Source organism: Pseudophryne corroboree, chromosome 10 (genome assembly GCF_028390025.1).
Source record: "Pseudophryne corroboree isolate aPseCor3 chromosome 10, aPseCor3.hap2, whole genome shotgun sequence".
In the NCBI taxonomy this organism is placed as follows: domain Eukaryota; kingdom Metazoa; phylum Chordata; class Amphibia; order Anura; family Myobatrachidae; genus Pseudophryne; species Pseudophryne corroboree.
Window position 1 is genome coordinate 298,267,925 of NC_086453.1, and position 14,461 is coordinate 298,282,385.

Sequence of the window (14,461 nt, forward strand, 5' to 3'; positions counted from 1 at the left end):
CACAGTGCCAGATATGCCCCACAGTGCCAGATATGCTCCTTCAGTGCCAGATATGCTCCTTCAGTGCCAGATATGCCCCACAGTGCCAGATATACATGCCTCCACAGTGCCAGATACACATGCCCCCACAGTGCCAGATACACATGCCCCCACAGTGCCAGATAAACCCTCACAGTGCCAGATACGCATGCCCCCACAGTGCCAGATATGCCCCCACAGTGCCAGATACACATATGCCCCTACAGTGCCAGATACACATATGCCCCCAGAGTGCCAGATATGCCCCCCACAGTGCCAGATGCACATGCCCCCACAGTGCCAGATATGCCCCCACAGTGCCAGATGCACATGCCCCAACAGTGCCAGATATGCTCCCACAGTGCCAGATACACATGCCCCCACAGTGCCAGATATGCCCCCACAGTGCGATACACATATGCCCCCACAGTGCCAGATATACATGCCCCCACAGTGCCAGATATACATGCCCCCACAGTGCCAGATATGCCCCCATAGTGCCAGATATACATGCCCCCACAGTGCCAGATATGCCCCAATAGTGCCAGATACACATGCCCCCACAGTGCCAGATATGCCCCCAGAGTGCCAGTTACACATGCCCCCAGAGTGCCAGATATGCCCCTGCTGTGCAACTCACCATTGTTGCTGCTGCCTGGGGCTGGCACTATCTTCTGCTGCTGGGCTCCTCCTGCCCCTCTCCTGCCCTAAGTCCGGTCTCCTGTATATTAAAACTGGCGCCGGTCCGCGAGCCAATCAGGATGGCGGTACGGCGTACCTGCTGGGATTTTCTTACAGGTACGCTGTACCGCCATACTTCCAGCACTGTTTGTGTCCAAATCAGATGCCATATTATTTTTAAAAAAAGCACAAAAGCGTATGCAAACAGACTGTGTAACTAGGTGCTAAAAGTAACTTCTCTTTAGTCCTAGGCCAAAACAGAGAAGGATATGTACGTGGTTATGCCTACCGCCCTTGGTAACTAAGACATAATGTCAATCAGGGGTGTGGATCATAGGGTCGACAGTCATTAGGTCAATCACTATTGGTCGACAGTGACTAGGTCGACACCTGAAATAGGTTGACACGGTCATTAGGTCAACATGAAATAGGTTGACATGGAAAAAGGTAGACATGAGTTTTTATTTTTGCTGTCATTTGCTTCGTAAAGTGACCGGGATCCCCAGTTAATGCACCGTATCCCCTCGCATGGCTCGCTTCACTCTCCCTGCTTCGGGCAAGGTGCCTCGCTCCGCTACCACTGCACTCGGCACAGGTTACTATTCCCAATCGTAGTCCACGTGGATCGTAAAGTATGAAAAAGTTTTTTTTTTAAAGCTCATGTCGACCCTTTTCATGTGTCGTCCTCTGCCATGTCAACCTAGTGACCACGTCGACCTATTGACCATGTCGACCTAATGCACATGTCAGCCAATAGTGGTCAACCTAATGAGTGTCGACCTGAGTGCTTGGACCTAAAGACCGTCCCCCGTCAATCAGATAGCCAGAAAGTAAAGGGCCTGGGATAACGGATACCCCTTTTCCAGTGCGGACTTTGGAGATTGCGGGGTGATCAGTCATTATTACAGTGTTACTGGGACTCTTACAGATATAAATATGAGGTTCAGAACTGCAAAAGATCCTTAGGTTGGTAAAAGACACCCAAAGGCAGGTTCTTAGTGCTCCCAATGCGGTGTAAAGACCACACTAACGGGTCATTTCAATTAGTAACAGATGCCTGACATGCCCTGCTGCAACGACATTGAACCGCAAGCTACAGCATGCTAAATTTTGCCATGAATTTGCCCCTAAATTGTGCATGTTCTTTCACAGTTCCCAGGAGGTGCTTATTAAAGTAAGCAAATTAGCGCTGCTGTTTGTGCGGCATAGTTACACACTAAATCACAGGCATTGCCTATAATTGAATCCGCCTCTTTTATACCTTGCATGTTCCCTAGGCCGCTCATGTCTGTATTCTGTATCTTTTGACTCTCTAGATCTTGTTGTGGAGCAGCAACCTTTAACTGGAAGATCCTGCTTGCACTTGTAGTTCTTCAACAGCTGGAGAAGACTGGTTTCTGACTTCTACAAGTACAAGCATTTCCAAGATGGAATGCTTGTACTTGTAGTTCTGTTGCAGTTGGCAGGCCACTCTTTACATCTGCTCTACATCTATATGTCTGAGGCTGAAGTCGGAGGCGATTTCCCTCGAACCGCCCGTCAGCTTCCCGGGCGGCAGGATCGCATACGATACATCGTATGCGGTCCTTTCGCATACGATGTATCGTATGCGATCCCAGCCTTGCCTGCGGGATCCGACATATCACGAGTGAAGCACTAACGACCTAGGGGCTCCGATCCGATGCTCACGGGAACGCGCATCGGATTGGATCGGATGTAAAACACATCCGATTTGCCACTTTTCATCCGATTTATCAGCCAGAAAGGTCGAAATTGCATGAAATCGGGCATTATCGTTCTAGTGTATGGGGCAAGCACACAGTCCATCTGAAGTGAAATAAAATGTTTATGACGTTAGATGAGGGTTATGGATTTGCTACAGTATATGACTTGTGTTTGTTTATATGGAAGTCTGCTGTAAACAAAACACAATCTCCCTAATGAAATGATTTGCATAATGAGCCATAGCAATAAAATTACTGTATTGCACCACAATGTCTGCACTACTAGCAGGCCCTAGCAAGACAGTGAATGGGCAGAGGTGTGAAGTTTGCTCCCTGACTGACAGCTCAGAAGGACAGACTCCCTTTCATCTTGGTCAGCCACTGATGAATTGATGCAATCTTCTCCCCTGGATGGTGACTGGAGGGAAATGAGGTTTCACTGGTCACTCCTACAGCTCCTATATCTACCCCTCCTCATACTCCTCAGTCCTGAGAGTAATGAGAGGACCAGGGTCTGCTCTGCCACAAGACCTGTGTGAGGCTGTACTCATACTCATGTCTGGGCACAGACCCCAAAGCGCACATTCATTTTTAAGCTATTGAATTGATTCTTTTTAAACTACATCAGTCCACAACTGAACTGCTGAGATGAAGGAAAAGACCATCAATGGTGAGACAGCAATGGGTAGACTTTCAGCTTGGAAGAGTTGGGATCGCCTCACCGTCATAGATGAGGTCTTAATGACAACCAGTGATTTAGAGGTAAGTATTTGCTTATTCTTCTGGATTAAGTTTGAATGTATCAGTTAAGTGGGTCTCTGGTTATTAAGGGTAGGCCACACTGGTTAGCTGTCTATGGTACTCAAATCCACTGGGGCTCCCAGCATCGGAAATCCTAGAGCTTGCAGAATCATTGTTATAAGTTTAAGCATTTTAATACTGAAGTGGGAAGCTGGGATCCTTAGCAGGTTTTCTACGCCCAGCCCCCTTTCTATATGTGCTGTCTACCACAAATGCAGTCTAAAATGGACTATATATGTACAGCATATTTCTGGCACACAGTGTTTACATAAATTGCAATGTGTATTATGAAAATAATTTACTGCAATTTTAATTTTGGATCTTTTTGATTTTTTGGCAACCTGACTGCTTCTTGCATAAATTTATTATGAGATTTCTAATTGTGTTAAAATATTTTAGTGTAATTGTTTAAATTTTGGGATGTTATGGAAATTGTTCCGTTACTAATCTCTGGGTTATAGTTATATGCACATACTGTAGATGCATTATTCAGTGGCTGCTGTTCCCATCAAGTGGTGTCCAGGTGCAGCCAGCACTGGTTTTCCAGTTACAGTGACTGTATTTGCATAGTTGTGTGTTTATTGACTGCTATATGTCAGTATAGTCCTGTTTTGTTTTGTTATGTTTATGTATAGTCCTTTGTGCGTCTCTGCAGACTCGTCGGGTGTGGTTCATAGGATCGACCACACTTAGGTCGACAGTCACCAGGTCGACCACTATTGGTCGACACCTAAAATATGTCGACACAAGCAGTCAGTCGACTTGACAAAAGGTCGACATGATTTTTGTGGGCGTTGTTTTCTTCGTAGAGTGATCGGGAACCCCAATTAGTGCGCCGTGTCCCTTCGCATGGCTCACTTCGCTCACCATGCTTCGGGCAAGGTGCCTCGCTGCGCTTGGCATAGGTTACCGTTCCCAATTGTAGTCCACGTGGATCGTAAAGTATGAAAAAGTTAAAAAAACTGAAAAATTGGGAAAAACTCATGTCGACCTAGAAACCATGTCGATCTAATGACTGACAACCTTGAGACCGGATACCAGACTCGTCGTGGTGCCCTACAAATAATGGACTATAATATACTTTCTGCCAGTTTAGTGCTTGTACTTGGCACCAAGCTGCGGTTTGCCAGCTGTTAGTAGAACTACAAGTCCCAGCATGACAATCTGGTCGCGGATGACTGATGTCATGCATTGACTGATAGGTATAGCAATCTGGCTTGATGAAAGCTTATTATGCTGCCTTTCCGGCCTGCGGATTGTGTGGCTATTGTTCTTCGCACAATGATCTATTTTGGCTTATAGGGCTTGCTCAGTAATGGAGATGGGCAACATGAAAATATGTAATTAAGAGGGTAATTCAGACCTAATCGCTAGGCTGCATTTCCTCACAGCCTGCAATCAGGTCTGAAGTGCGCATGCGTATGCACCGCAATGCGCAGGCGTGACGGACCCCAGCAACAGGGATCGGTGCACAGCGATGGGATGGTGCGAAAAAAGCAATCGCACGGGGGATTACAAGGTGACTGACAGGAAGAAGGCGTTTGTGGGTGGCAACTGACCATTTTCAGGGAGTGTCTGGAAAAACGCAGGCATGTCCATGTGTTTGCAGGGAGGGTGTCAATTCCGGTCCCGGACAGGCTGAAGTGATCGCAGCGGCTGAGTAAGTCCTGGGCTGCGCAGAGACTGCACAAGATCTGTTTGTACAGCTCTGCTACACATGCGTTTGCACACTTGTACAGCTAAAATACACTCCCCCTGTAGGTGCCGACTATCTGATCGCAGGGCTGCAAATATTGCTGCCTAGCGATCAGGTCTGAATTAGGCCGCTAGTCTGCTGTAGCTAGGCAGAAAATAGTGAGTTGTGGCATTGAATGGGTGCTGACCATGTGGATTGCAAGCTGTGTGTTTATCTTCAGGTCTCTATGCTGGATGTGTGAAGTGGGTACAATACATTGTCTGGCTAGGGTTACATCATGTTTGTTTGAGCAAATAGTCCTGAAAGACACTATCTGATCCTGGTGACTAGTCTAGAAGACTGGAATGTCATGTGTCCATCCCTAATGATGGTGTGGGTGTGGTTCATCAAATCGACAGTGTCTAGGTCGACCATGTTTAGGTCGACCACTATAGGTCGACAGTCACTAGGTCGACATGGATGGAAGGTCGACAGGGTTTCTAGGTTGACATGTGCTAGGTCGACAGGTCTAAAGGTCGACATGAGGATTTTTATTTATTTTTTGTGTCGTTTTCTTCGTAGAGTGACCGGGATCCCAAATTAGTGCACCGTGTCCCCTCGCATGGCGAGCTTCGCTCGCCATGCTTCGGGCATGGTGCCTTCGCTCCGCTACCGCTTCGCTCGGCACACTTTACCGTTCCAATCGTAGTCCACGTGGATCGTTAAGTATGAAAAAATTCAAAAAAAGAAAAAAATGTGAAAAACTCATGTCGACCTGTCGACCTAGCACATGTCGACCTAGAAACCCTGTCGACCTTCCATCCAAGTCGACCTAGTGACTGTCGGCCTATAGTGGTCGACCTAAACATTGTCGACCTAGACACTGTCGATCTTCAGACCGGATCCCTGATGGTGGAAATGTAATAATGACTTGCAGTGCACATATTGGGGGTCCCGTGAAGCACACACATAGCTGGCTTCTATAATGTGGGGAAAGTGTGCTCTGTCTTCAGTTTCCCTTATTGCTGAAGGAGTTAATCAGAAAGCAATGGTCCTCATTAGCATACACTATGAATTAGCATACAGTCTGGGCACCAGCTGCTGCACACTTTTCCCCACCCACCACATGCAAATACATTTATGCAGTTTGGTTTTCTTAAAGCCACAGAATCCAATTTGGCAAAAAGAAATAAATAACAATAAATTAGACAGAAATGTAATTGCAGTGACTAAGCTGGCAGCCATCCGGCTGTGCAATCTCGTTTAATGACTGTTAACTTTCTGATGAGTATTGACACAAGACTTTCATCTCTGTGTATCCTCCCTCCAGAGGAGCAGTTGAAATAAGATATGATATTAGTTGTTGGGGAGGAAAAACAGGGCAGGTTCCCTTCTCTGCCCGCAGAGGTGTCAGTAGCACTGGACAGACCTCATGATACATAATGGTACTTATTCACTTTATGCGGCCGCCCCATTTCAGGTAGAGAGGTGAGTACTCCATATAAAAATACCCATATATGTGCTTTAAAATACTTTGTATCCTTTAAAAAAAAAATGTTGTTTTGTAGATGTACAAATATGTTAAGTATATAATTGAAAAGACTGATGTTCAGTATTATGCATGTTTTTTATTATTTATTTTGATTTTTTATTTATTTTGAATATTTATGTTGATTGTTTATATTGATTGATATACATATAATGTTGGGGACAATGGCTGAAATACATGTAGAGCAATTATTCTTTAGAGAACTCAAATCCTTACCAGGTTTGTTTACATCAGTAAAGTATTTTTATCTTGGCAAATTATAAAATGAATATTACTGTGTCACTATTGTTATATTGATGCACATATATTTACATTTTTTTTTAATCCACATCCTTAGGTAACAATTAAAAGCAAACACTAAAACTCTATTGGTGTTTGGTTATTTGGATTATTTTGGTTACACCAGCAGATTTCATCCATGTTTATTGTACTTAAGTTTACACAATGGTGCTTATCCCTGTCATTGTATGACTATGGCACTGTAATTAACCCTATGTGTTAATGCATGGTAGGACCCAGGGCGTATATAAAACCTAAAGAATAACAGCACTACGGATTAGCCAGCTATGGAAACCTGTAAGTGAGAGCTTTGGGAGTCCCATCTTTTGTCCGCAGAAGGCTTGTGTCTAATAACAGGAGTTCCGGATTTTATATTGTTACAAGGAATTTTGAAAGCTTTTTGAACCTTTTTTTTTAATCTTTAAGAGATTGTTATGTGCAGCCTGCCATGACTGGTGCGACCAGAAATCATCATTCTCTCCTTTCCCATTTGTGCTCAGGCTCCGGGGAGAAGAAGAAAGAATATGACGGAATTCCTCGGGGATGCCAGTATCCCGGTACAAGATCCTAGCCAGAATTCTAGTTCACTGCCCAATAATGGCAACGACACCTGGAAGAACCGAGCTGCCAGCCGCTTTAGTGGGTTCTTTGGATCCGGCACTACCGGTCCATTCGGAAAGGTGACAGAGTTTTATATTTTACCTTTGTACTATGTATTTTAATGTGATTATACATATTTATAGAATTAAATTATATTTAAGATTTAGAAAATAGTGACATTTAAAAATATCTATCTATCTATCTATCTATCTATCTATCTATCTATCTATCTATCTATCTATCTATTCATCACATCATCTATCTATCTATCTATCTATCTATCTATCTATCTATCTATCTATCTATCTATCTATCTATCTATCTATCTATCTATCTATTAATTTATCACATCATCTATCTATCGATCGATCGATCTATCTATCTATCTATCTATCTATCTATCTATCTATCTATCTATCTAATATTTGTAAAGCTGGGTACACACTAGACGACATGCACAGTGAATGATATCTGCTGACGATTTCCCTTGAACTTCACGGACAAACGATATAGTACAGGGGTGGCCAACCAGTCAGAGGCAAAGAGCTATGCTTCTAGTGCCAGATATATATGTCCCCACAGTGCCAGATATGCCCCCCAGTGCCAGATATACATGTCCCCCAAGAGCCAGATATATATGTCCCCACAGTGCCAGCTATGTCCCCAATGCCAGTGATCCCACAGTGCCAGATATACATGTCTCCCCAGTGCCAACTATGACCCCAGTGCCAGGTATACATGTCCCCACAGTGCCAGCAATGCCCCCAGTGCCAGATATACATGACCATCCGTCCGTCCCGTCCCCCTTCCCCCGTGCTGCTCACCGCGCTGCTGCTGTCTGTGAGGGGAGGAGAGCGCAGCGTGCGCGTCTCCTGACCTTCACTTTCCGGCGGCTGTGTCTCTTCAATTATGCGCCGGTCCGTGAGCCAATCAAAGCTCGCGGTCCGGCAGCCTTAGCTGCCGGTCCGCGAGCTATGATTGGCTCACGGACCGCCGCCGGAGAGTGAGGGGCAGGAGAGGCGCACGCTGCGCTCTCCTCCCCTCACAGAGTGACAGCAGCAGCGCAGTGAGCACGGAGGATGGGGGGGCCAGGGCAGCGGTGGCCAGGACCTGGCTGAGCCGCATGCGGCGGATGAAAGAGCCACATTCGGCTCGAGAGCCGCGGGTTGGCCACCCCTGATATAGTACATACACACTGAGTGATTTTACAAACGACCAAACGATATACAGGAGTCATATCCAATACTACCAAATTGTTAGATTTCAGCCTAATTTAACATGTCGTTGGCGATGGTAGCTTACACACTGCACGATATGGTCCTAGTCAGTATCAACATTGTCCAAATTGAGCTACATGTCCAGATTAGTTGCCTACTTTCTTTGCCTAGTCACACAGCAGGGGGGCGTGGAGGTTGCGGGTCGGGGGTGTGGTGACACAAACGCGTCATCGTAGCCCCGCACCCCACTTGACAATGCCCATATTAGCGATATTGTAAAGCGGGGGGGCGGGGCTACGATGACGCAATTTAGCACAAATCGCGTCATTGCTTCGCCCACCTATCCTGTGTATCGGGATGCCGCTGGAAGGTGGGTGGCGGTAAGTGGGGGGTGTAGCGGTAGGAGCAGGATGCTGGAGACTTGCCCACTTCCCTGGGGGCCAGAAGCGCTGCTTGATTTTGGGGAGCCCACCGGCCTTTCCGGGAGAGTAGGCAAGTATGATGTACAGACGACAGAGGACCTCGCTAGCGACCCGAGGGAGCACACATCGTTAATGATGTAGTGCGTACACACTGGACGATATAACAAATTTGTCGTAACGAATGGTCATTTTCCGCCAAGTCATTTAAAATGTTGTCTAGTGTGTACCCAGCTTAAGAAGATTCTGCTACATGCAAGAAGAACTTTCACTGCTCTCTTATGAACAGTACATTCCTCCTAACTTACTGACTGACTGAGTGACAGACAGACAGACAGACAGACAGACAGTCAGTCCATGGGCAGGACTGTAGCCTTAGGACAGTTTGGAAGTATGGCACTGTCATCTGTTACTGCCATGTCCTGTGCAACTAAATTGTGTGTGTACTAAGGATTTGGATTTGGTTGTGGGGGACATACGGACTAACTAAAATCTTGCTGCAATCCTTTAAGATTCTGAAAACTAATTCTAGATTTGTTGCACCCATTGTAGTAATTTTTGAATTGCTTATTTTGCATGATGGGTGTTTTGTCATGTCATTGTTTTAACATATATTCCAACTTTTTTATTTTAGGATAAAATATTCCATATTTCAGAGTTTCCCAAACTCTATCATTGCAGTTCAGGTTTTAAGGATATCCATGCTTGAGCACATGTGACTTCATTAGTAGCTCAGGTGGCTTAACCATCTGGACTCATGGATATCCTTAAAACCTGAACTGTAATGGTGGAGTTTCAGAAATGTGTCAGCGAGTAATGAGTACACATGTACGCCTGCTTGGTGAACTGGGAAATGTGTCAGTGAGTACACATGTGCACCTGCTGGGTGACCTGGGAAATGTGTCAGTGAGTAATGAGTACATCTGTGCACCTAGTGGGTGACTTGGGATATATGCCCATGAGTACTGAGTACACCTGTGCACCTGCTGGGTGACTTGGGAATATGTCAGTGAGTAATGAGTACACCTGTGCACCTGCTGGGTGACCTGGGAATATGTCAATGAGTAATGAGTACACCTGTGCACCTGCTGGGTGACCTCGGAAATGTGTCAGTGAGTAATGAGTACATCTGTGCACCTAGTGGGTGACCTGGGATATATGTCCGTGAGTACTGAGTACACCTGTGCACCTGCTGGGTGACCTGGGAATATGTCAGTGAGTAATGAGTACACCTGTGCACCTGCTGGGTGACCTGGGAATATGTCAGTGAGTAATGAGTACACCTGTGCACCTGCTGGGTGACCTGGGAATATGTCAGTGAGTAATGAGTACACCTGTGCACCTGCTGGGTGACCTGGGAATATGTCAGTGAGTAATGAGTACACCTGTGCACCTGCTGGGTGACCTGGGAATATGTCAGTGAGTAATAAGTACACCTGTGCACCTGCTGGGTGACCTGGGATATATGTCAGTGAGTAATGAGTACACCTGTGCACCTGCTGAGTGACCTGGGAAATGTGTCAGTGAGTAATGAGTACACCTGTGCACCTGCTGGGTGACCTGGGATATATGTCCATGAGTACTGAATACACCTGTGCACCTGCTGGGTGACCTGGGAATATGTCAGTGAGTAATAGGTACACCAGTGCTCCTGCTGGGTTACCTGGGAATATGTCAATGAGTAATGAGTACACCCGTGCACCTGCTGGGCGACCTGGGAAATGTGTCAGTGAGTAATGAGTACACCTGTGCACCTGCTGGGCGACCTGGGAAATGTGTCAGTGAGTAATGAGTACACCTGTGCACCTGCTGGGCGACCTGGGAAATGTGTCAGTGAGTAATGAGTACACCTGTGCACCTGCTGGGCGAACAGTGGTTCTCAAGCTCGGTCCTCAAGACCCCAAACAGCTCAGGTTTTTTACAGGTCACCAAGCAGGTGCACAGATGTACACATTACTCACTGACATATTCCCAGGTCACCCACCAGGTGCACAGGTGTACTCATTACTCACTGACATATTCCCAGGTCACCCACCAGGTGCACAGGTGTACTCATTACTCACTGACATATTCCCAGGTCATAGATTGTCTGAGCCTGAAGAAGAGTCACTTCATTATTCCACCACCTATAATGTATGTCCAACTTGACAGTAAAACGTATGTTAACTTCACACAAACAACATGACGTATCCTGTATGTGTATTTATAATGTACTAGCTGAATACCCGTGCTTTTCTACGGAATGTCAAGTATAATCACAAAGATTTTATTGTAAGAGAATCTGTAGTCTCTGTGTCTTATTTTCACAACGGGATATACCTAAAGTTAACTGTTTAGTTTATCACAGAAGATCAGCAATTAGACTTAAACAGGACATGCTCCGCCCGCCGCTGCCAATCTGTCAAAAGGCTGGCGCCGAGGAGAATAATCCGCCTCCTTCTCTGCCCCGTCCCACCACTGATGCTGCCCTGCTCAGTGCTGCCAATGCTGGGACGACAGGCCAAGCTCCACCCACTGTATGTTAAATATGTAAGGTCTCCTTGCTTAGCTTCTCGCTCTCCTTATGGCTCGTCACTGTTCATCTCAGCAACCCCGAAAACTATGGATTTTTACATGTCACCCCCTTCCCACCCACACCACTAGGGGTGCTAGGGGTGTTTTACCCCCCACAGTATTTTTTTCCAGATTGTTAGTCATATGTATACCAAGTTTGGTGTAAATTGCTCCAGGCATTCCAGAGTTATGCTGGAACATACATACATCCGTTTTTATATATATAGATTAAGGACTAGACATCATGAGGCAAATCTGATAAACTTTGGAGAGAGAAAAAGTAACAACCAATCAGCGCCTGTCATTTGTCAAACACTGGGAGAAATGTACTAAGCCTTGGCCAGTGATAAAGTGGAGAGCGATGAAGAATCAATAAGCTTCTAACTGCAATGTTACAGGCTGTGTTTGAAAAATGACAGTTAGGGGCTGATTGGTTGGTAGTTTGTCTCTCTCCACTTTATCACCCTCTAGGGGAGAGGGAATTTAATTGCCGGCTAAGAGTCCTGGTTGCTGTTGCTACGCCATTTAAATGCAGACAACAGCAACCTTTCATGTGCCGTTCACCCAGCCGATTCTCACCCCGATTAATACAAAAGTGCTTGCTGACTTCTGGGGTAGCAAATACTTTTGTGCGAGTTCCCTCTGCCGTAAAGTGCGGCGTGTGCCGCTCAGACCGGCCAGGTGAAAGATTTGCTGCCAATTGAGTTTCCCCCCGGCTTAGGACATCTGCCTCTAGCCTATAACATGGCAGTTAGGGAGCTGTTACTTTATATTTTTCTTCACTTTATCTCTCTGCAAGGCTTAATACATCTCCCCCATGTCACTTGTGTTCCTCTGGTAAATATAATCTGTAGCAATTAGTGGGATATAGGCAAAATACAAAAATCCTAAACCTACTTGACAAATAAATGACATTTCTCTTACGTCCTAGAGGATACTAGGGATCCATTTAGTACCATGGGGTATAGACGGGTGCACTAGGAGTCATGGGCACTTTAAGAATTTGATAGTGTGGGCTGGCTCCTCCCTCTATGCCCCTCCTACCAGACTCAGTTTAGAAAATGTGCTCCTGAAGAGTTTTCTGCATTTATTTTTCTGTTTGATATATTCAGGCAGGACTGGTTGGCACCAGCCTGCCTGCTTCGTGAGACTTAGGGGGGAAAAGACGTCCCAACCTCTTGAAGGATTAATGGTCCCATTCCCCGCTGACAGGACATTAGCTCCTGAGGGAACTGTTCGCAAGCCCCACCACGGCGAGCGTACATTCCCACAGCACGCCGCCACCCCTAACAGAGCCAGAAGAAAGAAGAGTGGTGAGTACTAAGCTGGCGTCCCGGTTAGCAGGTCTCCGCACATTATGGCGGCATGAGGGTACGGAGATGCACGGCTTCTAACTGGGGCGGATTGCGTCTCCAGGCTCAGTACACAACTGCGTCTCAGTACACTGTACACAGTACCCACACTGGCAGACTAAGCCTTAAAACGGTTCTGTCTCCATTTTAAGCACAAAAATTACCTCAGCCAGTATAAAAAAAGCGGGAAGACAGCGCGCCATTGAAGGGGCAGGGCTTCACTATGAGCGGATCCAGCAGCTCACCAGCACAATTTTCCCTGTGCAGTGGACACAGACGCTGACTGACAGGGATGCGCAGCTCCTCTGGTGGGACTCCAGATTACTTCAGCGGTACCAGGAAGTCATAGTGGGGGGGAGCGATTATTAGTATACTAAGTCCCCAATCTGGGTACATAGTCTGCGACCCGGCTAAGCTTGGCCTTGGTGATAAGGGTGCTGTGTGCTGGCTCCAAATACCTCTGTGTCTCCCTGGAAGGGCTCTTTGTGGGTTAATTGTGTTTTTAACCTTTCCTGTGTGTGTGTGCTGTCACATTTACATTATGTCAGGCAAAGAGTTTCATGTATGGCAGAGTGTTCCTCTTCCCGAGGGAACTCACTACTATGTACTCAGTGTAGTGCACCTTCTCAGGCTAGCGGGGCTGAACTAGCGTGGCTGGATTCCCTCAAAGGAATTATTTCTAATATCTGTAATAAATTGCCCCGCAATGAGAGAGACGCAATACTTAAGACAGTCTGTGGATGAGATTATGAACAGAGACTCAGTACCCAAACAAGCATCTCAGTCCCTTGCCATTTGTCCACAAAAACGAACTCTGGCCCATATCCTGCAGTTTGACTCTGACGCTGAGGGGTCAGACATGGGGGAGGTGGATTCAGAAAGGGGGTACGCTGCTCTGTCACAGGGAATACAGGCTCTTATAGAAGCTATCAGAGATGTGCTGCAAATTCCTGATAAGGTGACAGAGTAGTGTGAGGAATCTTATTTGAATGTAAAAAAGAAGACCTCAGTCACTTTTCCTGTGTCAAAGGAATTGAATACCCTGTTTGAAGAACCGTGGGTTAATCCTGATAAGAAATTTCAAATCCCTAAAAGGTTACTGTCATCTTTTCCTTTTCCTCCTGAGGATAGGAAAAAATGGGAAAGTCCACCGATAGTGGATGTAGTGGATAGTGGTCCGGGTTGTCACAGAAGATTGTGTTACCCGTCCCTCGTGCAGCCTCCGTTAAAGACACAGCTGATTGTAAGATTGAGACTACACTCAAATCCTTGTACACAGCTGCTGGGGTGGCTCAGAGACCCACTATGGCATGTGCGTGGATTACTAAAGCCATTGCTAAATGGTCGGGGAACCTTATTGAAGGGTTGGATTCCTTATCTAGGGGGGAGATAGTGTTGCTCCTGCAACATATACCGGATTCTGCAAACTTTATGGTGGAAGCCATAAAAGAAGTAGGTTTGCTTAATGCACGCACTACTGCTATGGCAGTATCAGCATGCAGGGGCTTATGGTTACGCCAGTGGACTGCGGACGCGGACTCCAGGAAAGTCGTGGAAGGCTACCCTTCATAGGAGAGGCCTTATTTGGAGATG

General features: G+C 46.2%; 1 protein-coding gene across 5 annotated transcripts in view; it reads left to right on the forward strand.

Moving 5' to 3' along the window:
- The window catches only part of PLEKHG5 (pleckstrin homology and RhoGEF domain containing G5), a 691,870-nt gene that overhangs the window by 621,735 nt on the left and 55,674 nt on the right, over window positions 1-14,461 (forward strand). For all 5 annotated transcript variants that reach the window (XM_063943408.1, XM_063943407.1, XM_063943410.1 and 2 more), the window contains one exon: window positions 7,228-7,407. In XM_063943408.1, coding sequence (XP_063799478.1) covers window positions 7,228-7,407 — 180 coding nt within the window. The remainder of the gene's footprint in view (window positions 1-7,227; window positions 7,408-14,461) is intronic.